The sequence below is a fragment of the Rissa tridactyla genome, chromosome 21 (genome assembly GCF_028500815.1).
Source record: "Rissa tridactyla isolate bRisTri1 chromosome 21, bRisTri1.patW.cur.20221130, whole genome shotgun sequence".
NCBI classification, from domain to species: Eukaryota; Metazoa; Chordata; class Aves; order Charadriiformes; family Laridae; genus Rissa; species Rissa tridactyla.
The window spans coordinates 1,977,308-1,999,808 of record NC_071486.1 but is presented as its reverse complement, the minus strand read 5'-3'; the positions used below and the strand labels follow the sequence as shown (position 1 = coordinate 1,999,808).

The following is a 22,501-nucleotide window of genomic DNA, read 5'->3' as shown; positions in this document are numbered from 1 at the left end:
TTTTTTTTTTTTTTTTTGGTTTACGGTCCACTAAATCTTCTCCGGGAGGGGCACAAATTCCCCTGCGAGGTGAATTTAAGATTACTGACAGTGACTTTAATTTTCTAGGGCGTTTTTTCAGAGGCACCCTTAGCCAGCAAGACCCGGTAACCGCAGAGCAGACAGAAACTGCTGCTTTGGAGACACCAGCAAGCGCTTTCTGATGTTACCAGGCTTTAGCTGCTGCGGGGACTTGATTTGGAGGCTCAGCCGGAGTAACCCGAGGAGGCAGAGCTGCTCCCTCAAGCTGCTGCCCGCGGACTGAAGGAGGAATGGAGGGAGCAGACCTGCACCTCCCTCACCCGCTGTGAGGGGAGGTTTCGGCAGCTCAACCCTCTTGCGTCTCCTGTGCCTCAGTTTCCCCACCTATAACCTCGCCTTGGGCAGGGTTTTGAGGCAGAGAAGTGACGCCATGCTTGGCCTTCTGGACTCTGTAAAGGAGGAATATCTGCTCAGGATGGATGTTGCCTTATGCTCACCTCCTGCACCACGCGGGAGGGAGCCTTCCCCTCCGCGGCTGGTTACAACCAGGCCACCAGAGCCCCCTCCTCGCCTTCCTCCTGGCTGCCCCCATCGTCTGCAGGGAGAGGAAAGGACCCAGCAGAGGTCCAGATTTCAGACTTTCCCCCTTGCTCCTGCACCTTTCCCTCCCTAGATTGCGGAGGCACCAGAGGAGGGGTATTGCCACCCTCTCTTCCCTGCTGCAGCCTCTCGTTTCCCATCTGTGTCTCTTTTCTTCCCCGACTGAAAAGAAACTGTCACCCTCTCCTTCGCCTCACCGCTCACCCCAACATGTGACACAGCCACATCTGCATCCCTGCGCCCGTCCAGGGGCAGAGGCAAGGTGGGCGAGCGCATCTCCTCCTCCCTTTGTTGCATCGAGGGGGGGATTCTGCCCCCCTGCTCCGCTCCGTGAGCCCCCCCTGCAGTGCTGCCTCTAGCGCTGGGGCACCAACAGCAGAAGGACACGGAGCTGTTGGAGCGGGGCCGGAGGAGGCCCCGGAGATGCTGGGAGGGCTGGAGCCCCTCTGCTGTGGGGACAGGCTGAGAGAGCTGGGGGGGTTCAGCCTGGAGAAGAGAAGGCTCCGGGGAGACCTTCCAGCCCCTTCCAGTCCCTAAAGGGGCTCCAGGAAAGCTGGGGAGGGACTCGGGATCAGGGAGGGGAGCCATGGGACGTGGGGGGACGGGTTTAAACTGGAAGAGGGGAGATTTAGATTGGATATCATGAAGAAATTCTTCGCTGTGAGGGCAGTGTGACACTGGCCCAGGTTGCCCAGAGAAGCTGTGGCTGCCCCATCCCTGGAGGGGTTCAAGGCCAGGTTGGACGGGGCTTGGAGCAACCTGATCTATTCAAAGATGTCCCATCTCATTGCAGGGGGGTTGGACTGGGTGACCTTTAAAGGTGCCTTCCGACCCACACCATTCTATGATTTCTAGCCTTTGGCTGATAGAAAATGGACAAGCAACAGCCCCTTCATGAAGGAGGCTGTTGTGGGGGTTAAATTAGGGCTGGAAATCATAGAATTGTCTAGGTTGGAAGGGACCTTTCAGATCATCGGATGGATGCTTTGATGTCATCCTTCATGGACGTTGGGGTGAGATGCTGCTCTCCCCAGGGAGGAAGCAACGGTGTGAGCAGATATGTGCTGTGGTCAGAGGTGGTGGTGAGAGTTTCTTATTACTGATACAGAATAGCCTGATTTTGGTGACCAGGAGCTGCTGTGACGTGGGTTGGGTTATGCAAACCCTCCAAGAAGGTGACAGGCCTGGAACAGGAGCCTGCCCGTTGATGGGACAGCATCAAATTGGGCAATGAAGACCCATAGGGTGGAACTTCATCGGGGTCAGCGTGGGGTCCGGGGCGATTAGTGACAGTGTTTATAGACAGCTCGATGAGGGGGTGGGGGATCGGATTGCCCAACGCCACCCCGGCACGAGGGATAGCGTAGCACAGCCCGTGAAATCAGAGTGGGCAGAGAAAGTGATCACCAAAGATTAGAGAAGGGGGGAGCGCTGGCGAAATGGGGCCTCGGGGCACAGGGACGGCCGCAGTGGGACCATCATCCTCCAGTTAAAGAGCTGGTCCAGGAACTGGGATGCTGCTCCTGGCTCTGCCCTAAATGCTTTTCGCCTCCTCTGTGTGTTGGGGACGGGGTTGTACCGCAGACCTGCCTGAGGTCCCCAACTCAAAGCAATAGCAGAGGGTTAACCTGTCTGAGCATCCCTTCTTCTCTGCGCTCCTCTTGCTGACGGGAGCCAGTCCCAGAGCACAGGGGCGGCGTGGTGGGCTCCGGGATGCTGAACAAAGCTCCAACAGACTTTGGCTTCCTCTAAAACTGTTGCGCGTGGGCTCAGGAACAGCGTTTAGAGCTCGGGGAGGGAGCATCTGATGGGAAGGACCCTGCCGGCTGCAGCCTCAGGTGGGTACCAGTGCGCTGCCCCCAAACCAGGTGGGACACGGAGCTCGGGAAGGCGAGAGGGGAAATTGCTGCCCCTGTTGAAATGGGAGCGGGTGGCCGTCCCGCCTTGCCTGCAACCCAAGCGGCTGCTCGAACCTGCTGCCATGTTATCCCGGATGGGGATGCGTTGACACGGCAGATCCGTGCCCTCCCTGGGCTTTGCAGAGCTGGGGCCAGCGGCCGAGTGATGCAGGGAACAGGGCCGTCCCCCAAACCTCCTCTTACTAAGTTAGTCCCAGCTTTCCCTTCTCCTGGTGTGGCTTTTTGGGGTGCTGAGGACCCCAACTCCCGGGTCCATGGAGCACCCCCTCCTTTTTCACCCCGCGAGTTGTTGGCCATCCTTCCCCTTCCCTCTCTGCTGCCAGGGACCCGCTGGAGCGTGGCCGGCGCGGAGCTGCTGCCGCTTGGCTGCCGACGTTGCCAGCAGCTTGGGCTGCTCCTGCCGGGGCCGGGCAGATGGCAGGCAGGGCAGGTCGCATCCCGCAAAGAATGGCCCGGAGAAAGCTTTTGTTTTGCTGCCTGGAGCTTTTCAGTGTTTCCAGGGCATCGATGGGAGCAGTGGCAGCCCTGGTGTGATGGGGGAGGTGTCCAACCCTCTTTGGAGAGGGCTTGGCGTGACCAGCAGCCCCCTGTCCTGCTCTGGATGGATGTGGGCAGCCAAGACCCTGGATCCAGCACTACAGATCTGAAGCTTTCGTTGATGAGCAAAACCCACCGAAGTCCCACAAAGCAGGAAATTAAAGGAGAAGAACGAACCAAGTGGGACAGAAACCAGGGAGAAAGGAGGTGGTGGAGATGGCAGGGTGCAGCGAGGAGGGAGAAACACAATCCACCCAAGTGGGTACATAATTTATTTGCCCATTAGCTATTAATAAGCCGGCCTTTTGTATCAAGTCTCCCGACGCCCTTGTAACAACTTCAGGCCTTTCTGTGGAGCATCACCCTTTCTGGGTGTTCCTGTGCCACTTGCCATGCTAACATGATTCTTGATATGTCCCGTGCCTTCGTTACCACCGTTCAGCTGGACGAGTAATTAATGAGATTCCCCATTACTGCAGTGTAACGGTAACCTCTGGGAGACACCCGCGAGGTAGTACCATCTCCTGGAGATACTTGGGCATGCAGGGATTTGGGTGGGGCTTGAAGGATGAGGTAAGTCTTTGGGCCTTCCTTGTGAGTTGAGTTAAAACAGAACGGCCAATGACTTGGGCAAGCCATGGACCTTTCCTTCTGCTACCTGCTCTTCATCGTTACTGCAGGATCAGACGTGGTACCTAATACCAAGATGCAGATCAGCTCAACGTAGCAAAGAGAGGTGGGGAGGACCCGTCCATCCTGGTCAATGAACTCATGACTACCCTGCAGCCTCCAGAGTGTACCTTCTTCCCATCCTTCCCACCAAGCAGAAGATAGATGGGTTTAACCCATCCCATGTGTTCTTGGGATAAAGATGACCATACCATAGGCTTGGAAGGACCCATCAGAGCAGCTGAAGTCTCCTGCAGCTGGTTTTTGGTGGCTCAGGGAACAAGGTGGGTCTTTGCTAATGGGAAGGCCCTTCTGTGACCTTGGGTTATGTCACCTCTTCCCTGGCATTGCCTGATGCTACTGCTGAGAGCTGAATGCAGGTGTGGGGTGCTCAACGTGTCCTGGCAAACCCCTTGAAAGGCTCCCAGGGCCTCCCTGGGACACGGAAGGGCCACAAGTCAAACAGTCCCCAAGGTGTCGGCGTTGTGTCCCGTAGGCATCGCACAAGGAAGAGCGGTGAGGCCAGGACCCACACCTGAAGCCACACAGCTCCTGTTGAGACAAAAACATGCCTTGGTGGGATGAAGAGACTGGACTACAGCCCACATCTGGGCAGGTAAGAGCTGCCGAGCTCTTTGGTGCCTTTTAATCTTAAAATGTGAATGTTGCTTCTCTAAAACAGGTCTTGCCGCTAGGTGGGAAGCTCTTAATGTCAAGGGGAATCCCTCACCCCATGGGTACGTTGCCCGTGGAGCAATGATGGGGACAGACCTGCTCCCACTAAATGAAGCTGCCACTTGGGGGGTTCAGCTCCGGAGCCGAGTTCTTGGGGGTACAACCCCTCTCTTGGGGCTGGTTGCCGAAGAGTTCGGGGTTGTTCGGGGCAGTTGTTACCCTCCACGTGTGAAGATGCGCCACAGCCCTGCTTGCAGCACCGCGTCTCTTCCCCGTGTTTCCTTTAAAGCCAAGGACAGCAAGGCGAGGTAGGGTTTCACGAGGGTGTAGGGTTTCTGAATCTGAGTCTTTCCTGAGACAAACTCTTTCTAATCCTTACCTGCCTGTCAGAGAGGCGCAGGCACCGGCCGCGTCCGTAACCACCCAGGATACTCTACTCGCTTGAGGAAGGGCTGGAATTCAGGCTGGCTGATCGGGGCTGCAGGTGAGTGACTGGTTTTCATTTTATTTCCTGGGCTTATAAAAGTCTGTTACAGCATCGATGATATAATGGAAACGTAACTGAGCCCAACGCCCGTGGAAAGTTCCCACCTATATTAAGCCACTTCTTTTATTTTGCTTTATTATCGCTAAGATGTGGAAGAATCACCTGGTTGCGAAGGTTTCCATTTATCTCCAGCTAAAACGGTGCTTGGCTCATGGTTTTATACCAAGTTGTGCTGATACGGGGTTTTCAGATGCTCTTGGGTTTGTGCCTGAACCCAGACAGATACGCTCTGTGCTTTGAGCATTTACAGCCTTTGTTTCTCTTCCAAGACTTAAATAAAGTAGTTACTCTTGGCTGTGATCTTTTTTAATGGCCTTGAACGCTTTGCAAGTCTTCCATTAGAAAATCATCAGCCGTGGCAACCCGCTTTATTGGAGCGGAGGCAAGAGACGTCGAAGACGTCGAAACACACGCGAGGAAATGTTAGTTGCCTTCAGCCACGGCTCAAATTAAACCGTGAGGACCCGGGGTGAAACAATTCGTCAGTATTTCTGACAGGCTGAAATCTATGGCTGCCAAGTAGTCACTTAAATCCTGAAACAGCAGCGGGAGCATCCGTTCCATCGGGATGAATTAAACGGGGATGCAGAAGCAGCCGACAGCAGATGCAGGCTGCAATAATAAGAGTTAATGGGTTCTTTTTTGGGTTGGCTCGGTCTCGCCTGGAAATTATAGGGATGTTTTAGCTGATCCCGGGGGAGCGAGCGTGGGAATCCCCACCGCACAAAGCTGCCCAGGGCTGATGCCAGTGACGCAGAGCAGGGCGCGGGGACGGTTAATGGGAAGATGGGGCCAAAACTGCTTCTAGTTCCAGTGGATTCAGTACAGTTTGCATTTAGTGGTGAAGAATAATGTGATTTTCACGGAGTCTGGTTTAGGTCATCTTCCCCGGTCTTGTGGGTTGGCGCAGGAGCGCAGACGGAGCTGGTCCTGGCGCTGGCTCAGTGCTCACTGCGGCTCTCGCACTAACGAACGCCTCCATCCTCTAAGCACTAATGAAAAAAGCCGGTAGGAAACCAGGCACTGGGGGCGAAAGGTTGGGCGAAAGGACTCGGAAGGGGCCAAAGAGACTTCCCTGGGTTAGTATTGGGTTTGGGTTCAAGCAGGCATCACCCCAGAGCTGCTACATGAGCACCTTCAGGGTTGTTTCGTGTCTGACGTGTGATGAGCTGCCCGGTCTCAGGGGGAGGCAACCCCTGCAGAAATTGTAGAGATTTCCATACAAGCAAAGCCTCGACCCATTAAAGCCTGTTTTTTAATGGGGAAAAAATGATTGTATTGCTGACTCCCGGAGCGATACAATCTGGCTTCCTCAGCTGAGCTGTTCCCTTTGCATCTCCCCCAGCCCCAAAGTGGCTTAAAACTGCGGCTTTTCCAGCCGAGATGGTGCGTCTGTGCCCCTGTGAATGATTCCCCGTTGCATCCCGAGATGAGATTCAGCTCATGGCACGCAGCTGGGAAAACCACGGCTTTGCCATGATCACTTAAGTGCCGTCCTGGGCAAGGAGGGGGGACCACGGCACCCCATCCCAGGGTGGCCCCTCTGGGCTCGGCCGTATCCGTTTTCAAAGGTCACAGGAAGGAGATCGGGGAAAATTGCTCCGAGGCAAAATCAGCTCCAACTTCGCAGGAAGAGCCTGGGGCTGTTGGGGGAAGATGACCCCGAGGGGCGGCTTTTTCCTCTCTCTCAGCTTTGAGATCTCCTTTTCCCCACAGCTCGGGGTGGGGGGGGAAGATTTTCCAGGAATGATTTTTTGATTTTTTCCAGGATGCGAAAAGATGGTTCTTTTAATTCTTTTTTTTTTTTCTTTTTTTATTTCCTTGGGCATTTTTTTTTTTTTTTTGAGCAGCACCTCTGGGAGAGCCCCGACTTTGCTCACCCCGCTGCCGGGATGCCGCGGAAAGGGCTCAGCGAGAGGCTGATCTCGATATTTCGCTTTCCCAGTTCAATGGCGCAGCGTGGAAACCTGCCCCAATTACACAGGCTGGAACGAAGCTTGAGGGAAAGGCTCAGCATCCCAAGCTGCTGGCAGGAGGATTTGGGATGCAGGTGAGGGCTGGGGACGGATTTGGAGGTCAGTCGGGAGATGCCCTGCCTGGTACTTGCCCTTTGCAGGGTGACGCTCTCATTTTTGCCTTTTCTTGTGAAGTTTTGGAGGGAGGAAGGAAGGCAACGCTCTCTGCCGGGCCTGGGAGAAGAAAGGGAAAGGGAAATAGCTGTGGTTTCATCAAATCCTGCCGGCAAAGCGGGCAGGGGCTTGAAACGGCAGCTCGGCTGCCTTTGCTGAAGGCAGTGGGTGATGCTCAGAGCCCAGACGGCCCTTTGGACCAACCGAGGGGTTATGGCCGCATCCAGCAACCTCCGCTCAGCACCTGGCTGGGGCTGCTCTTGGCCGTGTCCAGGGTACGGCCAGGACCCGACGTTGTACAGGCAAAGTGTGACACCCCACCCCAGCCCCGGCAGAGGTTCGGGGAGGATCGGGCACCCCTGGCCACAGCCGTGTAAAAACAGGATGGAAAAAGCCCCCAGAGGTGCCATTCCTGCCCCCGAAGCTTTGGCAGTTTGGGAGCTCCCCTCTGCGGATAACGGCAACTAAGCTCCCAGAAATGAAGGATTTTCCCGGGATGAAGACAGGCCCAGATGTTGGCAGCAGCTGAGGAAGTGCCTGGCCAAGGGGACACCTGGTCAGAGGAGGCCTGGACGCCTCCACCCGGCTGGAACCTCAGCGTGCAGCCGTGCCGGTGGGAGCAACAGAGGGTCCCGAGCCTCTGCCTTCTCCTTCCTTTCTTTCAAGTGGGTGCAAACGAACCTTGGCTCCCTGTGAAATCGTCACCGTCCCGGCTGAACGTGGCAGAGCATCCCAGAGAGCAGCCCCGGACAAAGACGACCACATTTGAGCATCCCTTCTTCTTCCTCCGCTCCCTCCTCACCCTCGCTTGGGAAGCAAAGGCCGGTGCACGTGTTCGCGGACACGAAGGTGGTGCGTTGGGATCCTGGATGCTGCTGCTGGTGGTGGGCAGGACCCAGCGAGGGAGCCAAAAAAAAAACCCCATTTCAGGCACAAGGAGAATGAGGGCAAGGAGTCCCACCGGGCTCACGTGGGTACCGGCATCACCTTTCCGCCCGGCGCGGCAGAGGTACGAGCATCCCGGCGCTGCCGTGGCCATGCGCCTGCGAGAGGCAAAGGGGCAGCAGCGCCGGGCAGCCCCCGGCCAGCCGAGCTGAAGGAGAAGGAAGAGGATGGAGGTAAGAGGAACGGGATCCCCACGCGCTGGGGGAGGATGAGGACGATGCAAAAGCCGGGTTTGTTGCTCCCTTCTTCTTCGCAGTGGTGGGGGGGGCAGGGGAAAAGGAGAGGAGGGTTTGGGGCAGTTGGGTGCTGCATTATGGTTTCGTTGGGTATTTTTGGGGTGGTGGTGACCAGGGGAGAAGTTTTGTTTGTCCTTGGAGGAAAAGGCAGGGTGACGCGCTCCTGATCGCCGGGTGCGTGCTGGGGGTAGCCCCGGTTTTGCCGGCAGCCGGAGGGTCCCACTGGCATCATCTCAATTGCTTTAAGTGTTAATTATTTTTTTGCTGCCGGGTCCAAATTATGTCCTCGCTGTGGGGTCACGGGCTGCTGTTGATGTGCCGGGGAGAGCTGCCCCGACCTCTGCAGCGGCTCCGGCTCAGCACACGATGCCACAAGCCCCAAGTGACACCGGGCCCCCAAACCCTGCCGCCGGCTTCTTAGCTGCTGCTGTTGCAAAAATCGGGATCAATGCAGGTACCCATCTGACCCGATTAGCGGCTTCCTATTGCTTTCCATTTATACTATACATCCATTTTTGGCTCTTGCCAACAACCTCCCAGCAGGGTTTGCTGCCAGTGCAGATTTTAGGGGTTGGGGGGGGGCCGGGACGCAAAGTCATTTCTTTGTCCCTAGGAGCAGGCTGAGGTTACAGCGCTGAGCCCTGGACGCTAGGTCGGGGCGGGGGGGGGACTCTGCCTCTATCTGAGCGCTTTCGGACAGACCGGGGAAGTTTCCCATCGATTTGGGATCGAATTGTCTTTATCGCGTTTCAGCCGCGGTAAGCAGGGAGGGCGAGAGCGGGGAGGGCGGCTGCCTCCCCCGGCCCCATCCAGGCGCCCTGACAGAGCCGGGATGCTGGAGGGGAAAGGGGTCACTCCGTGCACCCGCGATTTCTGGCACTGTACAAGTGCTTTGAGTCCGTCCGTCCGTCCATCCCCCGGCCGCTTCCTAAAGCGCGTCCCTTGAACCCTTTGCAGCGGCAATTTCTTCACGGAGGGCAGATCGCCGGCCTCCAAAAAGCCCATTCAGCATCGCCCAAAGCCACCACAGCACCCTCAGAGGCAAAAACCTATTTAAATCTTTCCCTGAATCAGGTTAAAAACCCAATTCCGAGCACGGGGAAGATGAGGAGGGCTCAGCTGCAGCCTGGCCCGGACCCAGGCTATCACTAGCCCCCCTTGGGCAAGCAGCCTGCATCGCCGCAGAGCTCATTTCACCCCATCTGGCTTTTCCTGCTACCTGCGTCGTTCTGCGGCAGCTTTTATGGGGCACCCGGTGCGGGACCATGTCGGTTCCCCCCTAGCAGGGACTCGCCCTCGCTTCTTATTAAATTACATCCTGACCCGGTTAATCCGTAGCTGATTAATTTTGGACTGTGTGGCTGGGTATCAGAGAGGTTTCATCCGTCTCATGGCGTGTACTGTATGTACTGGGCTCTCTGTTAATCTGATTTTTATTTTTTTTATTATTTTTTTTTTAATGTAAAAAAAAAATATGGGTGGAAAAAGGAGAATTGAGGTATGCAAACTGGGGGAGGGATTAAAGGACTCCGGCTGGGAATGCCTCTCTGCCCGCTGTGGGGGTCAACAGCGGGGGACCCCTCTGTCCCAGCACCGGGAATCCCGCTTGGGATCTTCCTCCTGGGCATCTTTTCCCGCAGGGCTCCTGCTTGGCTGTATAGGAGATCGCCAGCTCTGGGGAAACTGAGGCACGGAGATGGAAGGACCCCATAAGAGTCGGTGGCCACTGGTTCAGGCTGATCATCCTGTGCGATTTGTGGGTTTAAATGGTGGGGGTCATCCTAACCCCCCCCCCCATCCTTGCCTAGGACACGCTTTAACCTCTCCATTTAAGAGCAAAGGTCTCACATAGGGGTCTCGGATGGGGCTGCTCCTGAGCTCTGGGCTCCTTTGGTGCCGTGGGGCAGCAGAAACCCTGGGCTCGCTCTGAGCCACTGGGTTATTTCAGCATATTTTGGTCCGGTTTCCATTTCTCTGCAGTTCCCGCACGGAGGACTTGAAAGCGGAGGCAGCTTTTGCCAGACCCTTGTCATCCCTTCGAAGGTTTGAATTATTCTTTCCTAGTTTTTTTTTTTTTTTTTTATCATCCATAAACTTGCCAGCGTCTCCCCTCCTGCTTATTCCCTCGCAGGAAAATTCTCTCCCGAGGAGGCGGATGAGCCACAAACTTTTGCGGGATCTTTCCCGGCAGCAAACCCAGGGGATGCTCGGTTTTGGTTTTGTTTTTTTGGTTTTGTTTTTGTTTTTTTCCCCAGGGATGGTTCCTGCCCCATTCCCGGCAGCGGCAGATGCCCCGTCCAACTCAGTAAAGCCTCCAAAGGATGCTCCGTGCCTGAATCGGAGCTCAAATACTCCATTAATTACCGCCATCCCTCGTTTCGTTACCCTCAGTGCCGGGGCACCAGGGTCGCTCCATAAAAACAGCCCTAAACTGAAGGTTTTGAAGGGTTTGGGTGGTGCTTTTGCATATTGCGACCCTTGTGTGTCCCCCAAAATCCAACCCCCCCTGACTCTGGCGGGGGAGGAAGGGGGGGGGGGGGGCGTTGCTAATATAAAGGCACTTCACGCAGTGCTGGGAAATAAAAATTCACCCCAACGTTTCGAACAGTTGGCCGTGGAGCCAAGCCAGCTCCCTGCCAGAGCCGCGGAGCTGAAATAGTAGCGCCGACCCCCAGCTAATTAGTTCTGCGAAGAAAGAGGGGAAATTAGCAGGGGGCTCATTCCAGCGGTGAATCGCTCTGCGGGCTGAAGGCTGGCGCAGAGTCGCGAGTCTCCGCCGGCATCGTTTTCGCTGGAGAATTAGGGGAAAACCAAATTAAGCGGCCGTCGCCTCGTCGCGCGCGGGAGGGGCGACAGGGCGGGGACGGGACCTGCGGGGACCTTCTCCTCCTTCTTCCCATCACACCATCGCAGGTGTGATGAGCTGGTCAGTCCTCTGCCCCTTTCCCCACAGGGAAACGCAAGCTCCGCGGGCAAAGCAGGAATTCAGGGACATGCTTCAAAAACAAAACAAAACAAAACAAAAAAAACGGATGAAAAAACCCTTATATCGACTAATCTCTCTGTGCAGCGGGACACGCTGCAGGGTGGGTTTTATCTCCCCTCCCGCGGCCGGGCTGTGCGTGCGGAGCTTCTGGGCAGAGATCCCCTACCAGCGCTTGCTGGATCCCCTCCAGCCCGGATGCGGGACACCCTCCGGGGTCAAATTTGTCCGTGGGATAAATCCCGGCAGAGCCGGCGATGCCAGGAGCGCGGAGGAGAGGATTAGAGGGAGAGGAGTGCAGGAGGAGGACAGGGTGCCTGGGGCCAGCCCCGTTTTGGGGGGGGTGGGGGTGGTATTTAAATCCTTAGGGCCAAAAGGGTGTTTGAAGTCACCTTGGTGGAACACGAAGGCAGAACTGTCCCCAGGGTGCCCGGGGTGCAGCTGAATTCTCCGGAGGTGACTGAGTTGTGTAACCATCCCGCTTCTCGGAGGCAATGACGGTACCCAGGGCGTCTCCCCCCGCCCCGGACCCGTCTCCCCTGGCCCAACACCCTGCTTGGGTTTTGGGGATTTTCCTCTTAACAAGCAGGTTTTTGCTAGCGCTGACTTCTCAGCCCCAGCACCCATCAGCTCCCGCGGGTGGTTTTCAGCCTCCAGGTTTCCCTCCGCTCGTTGCCCAGCGGCAGGACGTGACCCTGGTTCGCGCCAGGGAGATTTTGGGGGGGGGGGGGAAAAAAACCCAAAGTGGTCAGGTTTTGCCCACAAATACCATCACCATGTAGCCGAAGCCTTCCTGAAGCTGGGTTTGGAGGGGAGACGGGCACAGGCTGGGGCTGAATTAAGGTGCCGGGAATATGGATTTAATGCCTTTTTGTTAGCAGATCTCCAGCTGCCTCCCCGGGGTGGGTAAATACAAGCACCGGAGTCTATAGGGGTGCAGAAGGCGGGTTATTAAACGATAACCCAACCCTGAAGGACCTCATCAAAGGTCTGGATAAAGTTGTGTCCCGTTTCCATCACGGATGGATGGAGATGAGTATAAGATGCTCCAAGCCAGCGAGTCCCGGGCTCCCCTCCGGGACGGGGAGGTTTAATGGGCTCATTAACATCACGGGGAAAGGGGGAGAGAAATAGCTCAGAGGACAGAAAAGGATGCTGGAGGGAGGGAAATCAAGGTGACCGGGTCCCTCAAGAGCAAAGGAGCGTCACTGTGGAGGAATCCAGGCTGAAGCACGCGGGTAGAAACGTGCCACCCCCTCCTCTGCCTTCCCCAAACGCGGAGGCCTGGGAGGAGATGGGGGAGGAAGAGGAGGAGGAGGGTGGGGAGGTCACCTGGGTGAAGGTGGAGGTGGGACCCATGCGAGGCCACCCGACAGGGATGAAACCACCCTGGAGCATCCACGGTGAGGATACCCTTGAGTGTAGCAAGCTCTAGAAAGGACAGAGAGAAAAAACAGGGAAAGAAAAAAAAAATATATAAAAATATATAAATCCCAGTTATTTCAGTGAATCGTACCGACCTGGCTTGTCCCATCCACTCGGGGCATTTATTTATTTATTACCGGAGGTTATAAGCCCGGCGGCGCTGGGGCCCGAGCCAGAGGCCGGCTGGTAGCCAGGCGTGAAGAAAGGGCACGTCCCCTCTCTCCCTCGTCCCCCGCCGATGCCTTCCGCGGGGCGATGCCGGCCGTACCTGCCGCTGCAACCCATCCCGGCCACCCCGAGGGGGGACGGAGATGTCCCACGTGGCGGTGGCGCAGTGGCCGTCCCCTCCTGGAAAGGAGCCCGCTGTACCCACGGCCACCGGCGACAGGTAGGTGGGCAACGGGGGATGCTCCAGCCCTTGGGCTTTCCCCTCCCCTTCTCTCTTTAATATAATTATTAAATAATGATAATAAAAAGAGCCCTATCGCCTGCTGTAAATCTCTCTCCCGGTGCCAGCGGCGTGCGGGTCCCCGTCCCCCCTCTCCGCCTCCCTCCCGGGGGCCAGCTCAGACCTCGCCACGTCACGGACAAGACTTGTCCCCGCAGGACCATCCGGAGCATTATTGGGGATTAAAGGTGGCATCCGCCAGAAGGGCACGTCCTCCCCCGTCTCGCTCGCCGACGAGCGGGTGGGGGCAGGAGGTGGGTGGCCGGGATCCTCCCCACCCCCGGCCTCCCCGGGTGAGCGGGGTCCCCTGCACCCCACCGCCCCCTTTTCCCCATGGACCCTCGGCTCTTTTTAGGGTTCCCAGGGCGATGGCGGGGCCAAGGCTCTGACCGGAGCCGCGTCCTGCCGCCATGCCCGCCAAAGCCCATCCCCGGCGCGTTGGGCTGCCAATTATACAGTGAACCAAATAGAGACGAGCCTTTTAAATGACATTGCCTGCCTTATCCCAAAGGGACCTTTCAAGGGTATGGCTGGACTTTTTTTTCTTTTTTTTTTCTTTTTTTTTTTTTTTTTTTCCCCTCTACACATCCCTATGTGCGTTTAATAACTCTCTTCCCAGATGCGGAGAGCGTTGGCACTTCCATGTCCCGTGCGGGTAAGTCCCTATAGGTGACGGCGTTGGGGGGGGGGGGGGGGTTGGTTACAGGAGGAATCGCCTCCTTTCTCAGCCCAGCACCGGGGTGGTGGGGAGGGGATGGGGGCGGAGAGAGGCTCAGCATCTCCAATTTTCTGCAAAAAAAAAAAAAACCAAACCCTTGGAAATGGCTGTTATTCACCCAGGAGTGCGAGGGGTGGCTGGGGACGGAAGGATGACGGGTGGGAAGCAGAAGGGAACGGCAGACGGGGTGGGGGGGGGGTGTTTCGATGGTTGCAGAGGGGCTGGTGGGAACCACGGCCCCGATTTACCGGGATGTGATGGGCAAAACACAAACTCCCTCCCTCAAAATGACCTTTCTCTTTCGCCGTCTCTCTCCCTCGCTTGATTTTTTTATTATTTATTATTATTTATTTATTTATTTTTCCCGGCCAGGGATTTCAGCTGAAGGGTATTAGTTAATCAGATTCTGAGAAGCAGATGTTAGGTGATTTAGGGGAAAAAAAAAAAAGGGGGGGGGGGGGGTGGCGGCAACTTTCTAGTTCAAGCCTCTGCTGGAGCCCAGAGCGAGCGTTGCAAAGCTTTGGGAGGATGTTTCGTGGCTTCGGGCAGCGCCGTTAATTTTCGCTCTAAATTAAAAACGAGACAGATAGGGTGGTCTGGGGGCTTGGGGCCCGGTGGGGCACCCGTCTCCGCTGATGGGGACAGGGAAACGTCAGCACGTTTTGGGACTTTGAAGGCAAGAAAAGGAAAGTTGGAGCCCTGCATCCCTTGGGCGGCTGCCCCGAGGGCTTGAAATGGGGCTAAAAAGCACTTTTCCACCTCCCAACGGGGGGAGGATGAGCGCAACTTGCCACTCTCAACCGCGACCAACCACGGCGTGCCAATTGTCCCTTTGCAGCTCCATGCCCGGCTTCCCGCATGAGGGATGATGCTGGGGGGACTCAGCTCGATGTGCACGGAGGGTCCAGAGCAAAGCCAGATTTCAGGATATCATGACTTCTTCTCTGACCAAAACTCTCGGGTTGAAGCCGTCCTACCGAGCAAGGCATGGGGAATATTATTGCCCGTGGTGCCAGCGGGTATTAAAAGTTAAGCACGCTTAATGCTTAAAATACCAAGATCATCTCACGGCGCCCACTTAGGATGCAATTTCATGGTCAGCTTTAGCTGCTCGAGCTTTGCTCTGCTGTCCCGAGGGGCTCCCGGGCGCGTGGTCCCCTCGGGGCTCTCCCGCCGGGATGGAGGAACGGTGGGATGCGTGGTGGGGCAATTCGCTTCACCCACCCTGCTCTCAATCCTTCTCGAGCTCAATCTTCCCCCCTCCAAGCGAAACAACCCCGCTCGCCTGATTCAAACTCATTTGCTGCAGGGTTTTTTTTCCGACTTAAAAAAAAAAATCACCTTTGGGGGTTTATATTAAGAAACAAATGAGATTGCACAAGAGGGGAAAGATCCGCGCTGCTTTTTAATGCTTGTTTTTCCCTTGAAAGATTTAAAAGAGCTTTGTTGGGGCCGGGCTGATCTCATTATCCCTTTGCCTGGCTCCTGATGCTACCTGGGCACCGAAGCAGGGGTTATCTGCAGCCCTCCGTTGCCGTCACCCCGCAGAGGTTGTGTTGCACTTTCTCCGCCCGCCCATGCATGGGGGATGTAGTTCCGACGCTACACCTCACCCTGCCCACGACAGCTTTTCAACTGAGCCGCCAAAAAGCCAAGGCTGAGCTGAATCTGGCCCCACGGAGAGCCACCGTGCCCTGGGCATGGCCAAGTAGGACACGTGTCCACCACTGGGGCTGGAGGTCTCGGCTTTGGAGTCATTGGGGCTCCTCAGCTTCGCAGCCGGTTGCTTTGGAGGGGGCAAAACTGTGCTGCTGCTTCCTCCAGGCATCATTTCTGCCACATTTCCCCAAATATTACACGGGAAAAATGGCACAAAACCAGCCAGAAGCAGCTTTCTAGAGACGGATGCCTACAACCAACCATGCTCCGTGGCTTTTTTTTAAGCAAAGAAACAAGATCTTTAAGTAGCTTGTGATAAATTGTGGGATTTGCCCCCAAATCCAGAGTCTTGTGACGCTGCTGAGGTTGAGCCCTCGTCTGGGATATGGATGCTGGTCCTGGATGAAGGTTTGGGCTTGGGGTTGTAATGCTGAGAGCAGAAGAGGGAGGGATTGTAGCAAGCCGGGATGTTAACATCTACTGCAACGGATTTGGGGTTCCTCCTCGTCCTTCCCAACTTCACCAGCGGTGCATCAGCGTGGATGGCTTAGTCTGCCACCGGGGAATGGGGAAGGCAAAACTTTAGGAAAAACAGAGCAAATGGCTTCGGTTAAATAGGGAGGTTGAGGCACCGGGTGCAGCCGGGTCCCCGTGGACAGGATGGGTCCCATCCCAGCACCTGGTTGCAGGAAGCAAAGCCTGTGGTGGAGAGCATCCCCACAGCACAACCGGCACCGACGCTGCTCCGCGTGGACGCGGCCTAAATTGCGTTGTTATTCTTGGCAGTCGAGGGCATTTGGGTTTTTTTTTTCACTCCCTCCCTCTGAACTTCGCTGGGTAAGAAAGCCAGCGTGCCCTTGGTGGTTAGCGGTCACATGGAGCAGCTCTGCGTATCCTTCTGTGGTTTCTCGTGTCCGGAAAATATATCTGTGGGGGAAAGAGCTGGAGGGGAAATAAATCAGGGGGTCGAATTTGCTTGGAAAGCACATACTGGGGCAAATCTCCCTAGAACCATTCCCTGTTAACCTCTAATTTCTATTCGTGCTTCTCCCTGAGGCAGGACAGGTAATTTCCCAGCTCCATAACTTGGCCTGGTCCCTGGGCTCCTCTTTGACTTTGCCTTTGAGCTCGGTAGAACAGCAGCGGCGTGTGGGGGAGATGTGCACCCAGGAGTGTTTTGGGGACAAGGTGTCTGTTGTTGAGCACCTGATAAAGCTGGTCTGGGAAAAAAATCCACCCCATGGCCTGACAGGTGCTCTCCAGCCTCTCCAAGTCACCTGAGTGCTTAGTCCTCGTCTTCTTCCTGGGGCTGGGAATATCAGGTCTACCATGCAGGAGGCCTAGGAGAGCTCTGGAGGACATCACCTCATCCACTGCCCACCCCAAAGTCTGGATCAAGACAAGGGCTCCCAGTTTGCACCCCTCTTCACGCAGAGCAAAGGGGTTCTCCAAGGCTGGTGGTCATGTCCTTCTCCTCCTCTCCTGCTTTCCTCATGGACTGCACTTCCCAAATCCTAGTGTGACCCCCAGTTTGGGAATTGCTTTCCCAATGCTGGTTGACCCAGCTGCAATGTGCCGAGGACCTCCTGGGGTTTGACCCAATGCCTTTCCCAGCTGGAGCAAGGGCTGCTGCTAACCAGGACACCCATGTTTAGTACCTCCAAATCCTGCTCCAAACTCTGGACCCATACCTGGAAATATCCGAAATGACCCCTTGCTCTGCAGGGCTGAGAAAATCTGGATGGGACACCTGGGTTCAGCCCCATCCTCTGCTTCTGCCTGACCTTTTATCCTTGGGTGCTGCGAATGGTATTGGGAGGTTTAACGACTGTAATGAAACCATGCCAAAAGGGCTTGCAGGATCCAGAGATGAATGACTTTCTGGAAGTATAAGGCTTTTGCCAGTCAATGAAATTAATGTTTCCATTAGAAAAAACACACGGTTTTCTGACCTCAGATTTCTTTTATTCTTTTCAGTCGAGCCAAGCGATACACATGCACAATTCAGCTCTGTCTCCCTCTCCGTTCACTTGCAGATCCTCATAGCGTGGGAAAGACGCAAGCTGCCGGCATCCGACCTGGGGATTTATGCTGTTAATCTGATTAGTGTATGATGGACGTGTCCAGTTGGAAGGAGATGGAGGTGGCACTAGTCAGTTTTGACAACGCTGATCAGATCGTGGAGGATCCCTGTTATTCAAACGACCTCAGCCCCGCCGGCCAGTCGCGGAAAGGCCATCCCAGCTGCGCCAACCTCCTCTCCAACTTGAGAATCCTCATCAACAGCGAAAACGCCAACAATGAGACCATTTTCTCCAGGTTCTCTGCCGAGTTCAGCGAGCACCTGGTGGGGGAGAGGGTGGGCATGGATGAGGGGGATCAACGAGTCATCATCAACATCGCTGGGCTGAGGTTTGAGACGCGGCTCAAGACCCTCAACCAGTTCCCCGAGACCTTGCTTGGGGACCCAGAAAAGAGGATGCGTTACTTCGACTCCATGAGGAATGAATATTTCTTTGATAGGAACAGGCCCAGTTTTGATGGGATCCTGTACTACTACCAGTCTGGTGGGAAAATACGGCGTCCGGCCAACGTCCCCATCGACGTCTTTGCTGATGAAATCACCTTCTATGAGCTGGGTGATGAAGCCATGGACCAGTTCAGGGAGGATGAAGGGTTCATTAAGGACCCTGAGACCCTCTTGCCAACCAATGACTTTCATAGGCAATTCTGGCTGCTCTTCGAGTACCCCGAAAGCTCCAGTGCAGCCAGGGGTGTAGCTTTGGTCTCCGTCCTGGTCATTGTCATCTCCATCATCATCTTCTGCATGGAGACTTTGCCGGAGTTCAGGGAGGAAAGGGAGTTTAAGTCCACCCAGGAGCTTTCTAAGAATCTGACAGAAACCTTGCTGGCCCACAGCACCTTCACAGACCCTTTCTTCGTCATAGAGACTGCCTGCATCATCTGGTTCTCCTTCGAGCTGTTTGTCCGGTTCATCGTGTGCCCCAGCAAGACCGAGTTCTTCAGGAACATCATGAACATTATCGACATTGTGTCCATCATCCCCTACTTCGTGACGCTCACCACTGAGCTGATCCAGCAGAGCGAACTCAACGGGCAGCAGAACATGTCCTTGGCCATCCTGCGGATCATCCGGCTGGTCAGGGTCTTCCGCATCTTCAAGCTCTCCCGGCACTCCAAGGGGCTACAGATCCTGGGGCAGACCCTCAAGGCCAGCATGCGGGAGCTGGGCTTGCTTATCTTCTTCCTCTTCATTGGTGTCATCCTCTTCTCCAGTGCCGTCTACTTCGCAGAAGTGGATGAGCCGCAGTCCCATTTCTCCAGCATCCCCGATGGCTTCTGGTGGGCCGTGGTCACAATGACAACCGTTGGCTATGGAGACATGTGTCCCACCACCTTGGGTGGGAAGATCGTGGGGACTCTGTGCGCCATTGCAGGGGTATTGACCATTGCACTGCCCGTCCCCGTCATCGTCTCGAACTTCAACTATTTCTACCACAGGGAGACGGAGAACGAAGAGAAGCAAATTCTGCCCGGGGAGGTGGAGCGGATACTCACCAGCGTGGTGACGGGAACCGGCAGCATGGAGTCGCTCAATAAGACCAATGGGGGTTACCCTCGAGACAAGGCCAAAAAATGATGGTCGAGGCCATGACGGGACTAGGCCCTGTCAGGTGGGATTGGCTGGAAAAGGTACAAAACATCTGCACGTTATGACTTTTTTTTTTTTTAAACCAAATGTGCTGCTGCTTTTTTTGGTTTTGTTGTTTTGGTTTTTTTTTCTAGACATTTTTCAATCTCTGGTTTCCTGTGGCTATTCAAATAAATACCATCTTTCTTATCTCTCTTCCCTGCCCATCAGTCTGTTTTTTATTATTTGATGCTCAGCTGCTTGACATTTCGCTTCTCTGTCCGTGGCGTCAGAGCAGAGTTTCCCATACACAGAGATTTCCCCCATTTTCCGGAGGGGGGAAAAAAAGGGCAAAATGACATGAAACGCTTTTGCTCGGTGGCACCCAGCTGTCCAGGGACGAAGGTGAGTCCAGCTCCCCGCTTTTCTTAATCCATTTTAAATAGTTCCTCCCCACCCACCACCGCTCAGGATCTGGGGTTCTGCCCAATTCCCAGACCTGGGGATTGCTCTGGCTGAAAAATAAGCTGGGGGGGGGGGTAAAAAAAAAAAGGGGGGGGGAATAATTAATATGTATATTTTCAGCTGATTGAGTTCTCCTTGGCTGCCTGCCTGATTAATTGGCACAGCAGGGTGGGCAGTGACGGATGGGACCAAGCCACTGGGTGGGGGGCTAAGAAGGAGAAGGATGGTGACCGGTCACGGTGGAACGGCCACCAAGGAAGGTCCAGGGCACCTTGGCTCCACACCCACCGGGATTTCTGATGGAAAACTGAGCTCTGAGAGAGGGACGGGGAGTTCTCCGGCAACAAATGCTCGACTCAGGGGTTATCTGGTGTGCAAATGCCTTCGGGGACGAGCCACCGTGACCTTGTAGCTTTTATTGTCACTTACGTTGCTGCAAATGGGGCACAGATTAACGAGGGCTGGTGTTTCCCCGACAGCTTGGTTGGAAAAAAAAAAGGCACTTCTGGTTTTTCTAAACCATGCAAATTTCCATCGGCACTTCTGATGGGAGAAACCAGCAACAGATCATTTTGCCGTTCTCTCGAATGCCAGCAGGTTTTCTTCCGACAAAAACATTTTGTTCCAACTTCACTGCTTCACTTGGCTTTTTTTTTTTTTTTCTGATGTTTCTGCCTACATTAAAATCACAGTTTCTCATGCAGCGTCTACACATCCGCTTTTATAGCCCACATCTGTTATACTTGATGTCTCATCTCCTAAAGGTTCGACACGATCATTACGCAATGTGCCAGCGTCTCTGGTCTGCAATTTCATTCAGAAAGGAGCCGTGAAAGATGGATTTTATTTATTTTTTATTCCCGGTCTGATGGAAAATGTGAGTTTGGGCATGCTGGGATTTTTTCCCAGTGGCAGAAATCCTGCCTCCTGCCAGCTCTGCTGCAGAGCTTGTGCTGGCTCTGGTCTGGGGGGGTGTGAGTGTGTTATTTTGGGGTTTTGGGGTCTTTTTGTGGACTGTCTTTCTGCAATGAGGTCTTTCGCACCCCAGGGGGATGGATTTGGGACATGACCAGCATAATTCCTTCAGGACAGGTTTTTCCCTCTGGGACAAATGCCCCTTTTCACCTGCTCGCCGTGGTTTTTTTCCCATCCCTGCACCACCACCTTCTTCACCCCAACCCTTGTAACCCCCCGGATCACCATCCCCCAGATCGGGGGGAGGAGCCGTGAGGGCTTTTTAAATGTCCTTCCCACCCTCTTCAAGTTCTCACCGTCTGCGGGGCTGGCTGGAGGAGGCAGAGCTGGGCACAGCTGGAGAGCAGCACCCTGAGGCACCCCCAGCTCCTCCCCGTTCACCCCTCAAGTCTCTCCAGCAGCTCTGCCGCGTCACTATTTTCATTTCACAGCCGGTTCTTTCTCCTTTTCCTCTCGAAAGCTTGACCTTTTTATGTTCTTTTATATTTTTTTTTTTTTAGCGCTCCCCTCCCCAGACTTCACTCCCAGCCTGTCAAAGCTGAAGCCCTTTCGGTGTTTATTGCTTGGGAAGGCACCACGAGAAGCCCTGGTGAAGGTTTGGGTTGGGAAATATTCAACCTGCTCGCTACGAGCACGTCTTCTTTGCTCCTGCTCCCTTAGCAAACAGGGACTGAAACGGTGCTGGGACGGACGGATGGATGGACGGACGGATGGACGGATGGATGGATGGATGGACGGACGGATGAGTGGAAAGATGAACAACCTGATTCTTATTCAACTTGTAAACTTCATTCTCAAATAAAGGAATAGATGCTTCAAAGCCTGGCATGCGGAAAATACCGTTTATTTGGACTCAACTTTTTATTCTTGGCTTTGTGCGGCTCCACAGGGGCTAGTCCCCAGCTGGGAATGGTGCGTGGGAGTCGAGACGTGGGACATTATAGACCTGAAGGCTCCGGATCTGGGGGCTGAGGAGAAACTCCGCAGGATTTTCCCAACACTTGGGCTTACACCGTCCATTGCAGGAGGCCAGGTCCACAGGGATTCCCTGATTTATCCTGTGAGGGCAGGGTCACAGGCATTAAACCTCTCCAGACACATTAGCTTATTTCCTATTTATCCTGAAGTGAAGAGAAGGAAAACCAGGCTATGAATACCCAGTGGCAACGCTCAGCTGGTGCTTGATAAAAACCTGCCAGAAAACCCATTTTCCCCCACAATTTGCAGCTTAGTACCTTCCCAAATACAGGCTCAAAGCTCAATGAAATCCATAAAAGGCTCTTATTATCTGTACTATTCTTGAGTCAAGCCTTAATGAGCCAATCTGTCATGTCCTTTAGCACGCGGGCTGAATTCCCACGTGAAATTTTGTACTGCCACAGGAAAAGCTAAAAAGACGACAAGAAACCTCTTTGCTTTATCAAAAAGATGTCCTGGCTGCTTTTCATCCTTGGAGCCAGTTGGGACTTGTGGCCACATGTGAAACATTTGTCAGGTAGAAGCATCTCCCTTCTCCTCCGAGCTGAAATTTCCAAGCAAGCCCCGGAGCATCCTGTTGCCACCAGGCAGATAGTTCTGCGCTTCCCCGGTGTACAGGAGTACAGTTTTGGCACCGCAGCCACGAGATGGCACTCCAGGATAGACATTTCCCCGGACGTAGGCAGACCTGACATGTATTTTCCCCCTCTCGAATTCATGCTTGGAAGCTTTGGGGTGGTTTATTTCTTTATGGCATGCGTTAGCGTGGATGTGGGAAGGGATGCTCTGGCCACGGGGGATGCTCTCATGGAGGAAGCCTGTTGAGGGGCGGCGTCTGCCGGGGATTCTTGGCACAGGTGCGGAATAGCCATGCTGGGAGGGTTTAGGAGCTGCCTGCTGGCACGACATTTGGGTTGTTG

The 22,501-nt window shown here is 54.8% G+C and overlaps 1 protein-coding gene across 1 annotated transcript; it reads left to right on the top strand.

Annotated features, from left to right (window-relative positions):
* Positions 1-17,621: 17,621 nt before the first annotated feature.
* Positions 17,622-19,172, top strand: KCNA10 (potassium voltage-gated channel subfamily A member 10). Its single transcript, XM_054181312.1, has one exon. It carries the CDS (start codon positions 17,622-17,624, stop codon positions 19,170-19,172), a length of 1,551 nt encoding a protein of 516 aa, XP_054037287.1.
* The last annotated feature ends 3,329 nt before the right edge of the window (positions 19,173-22,501 follow it).

What these genes read in the sequence shown, in the direction of transcription:
- KCNA10 (XM_054181312.1), top strand. Translation starts at nt 17,622, where the DNA reads ATGATGGACGTGTCCAGTTGGAAGGAGATGGAGGTGGCACTAGTCAGT.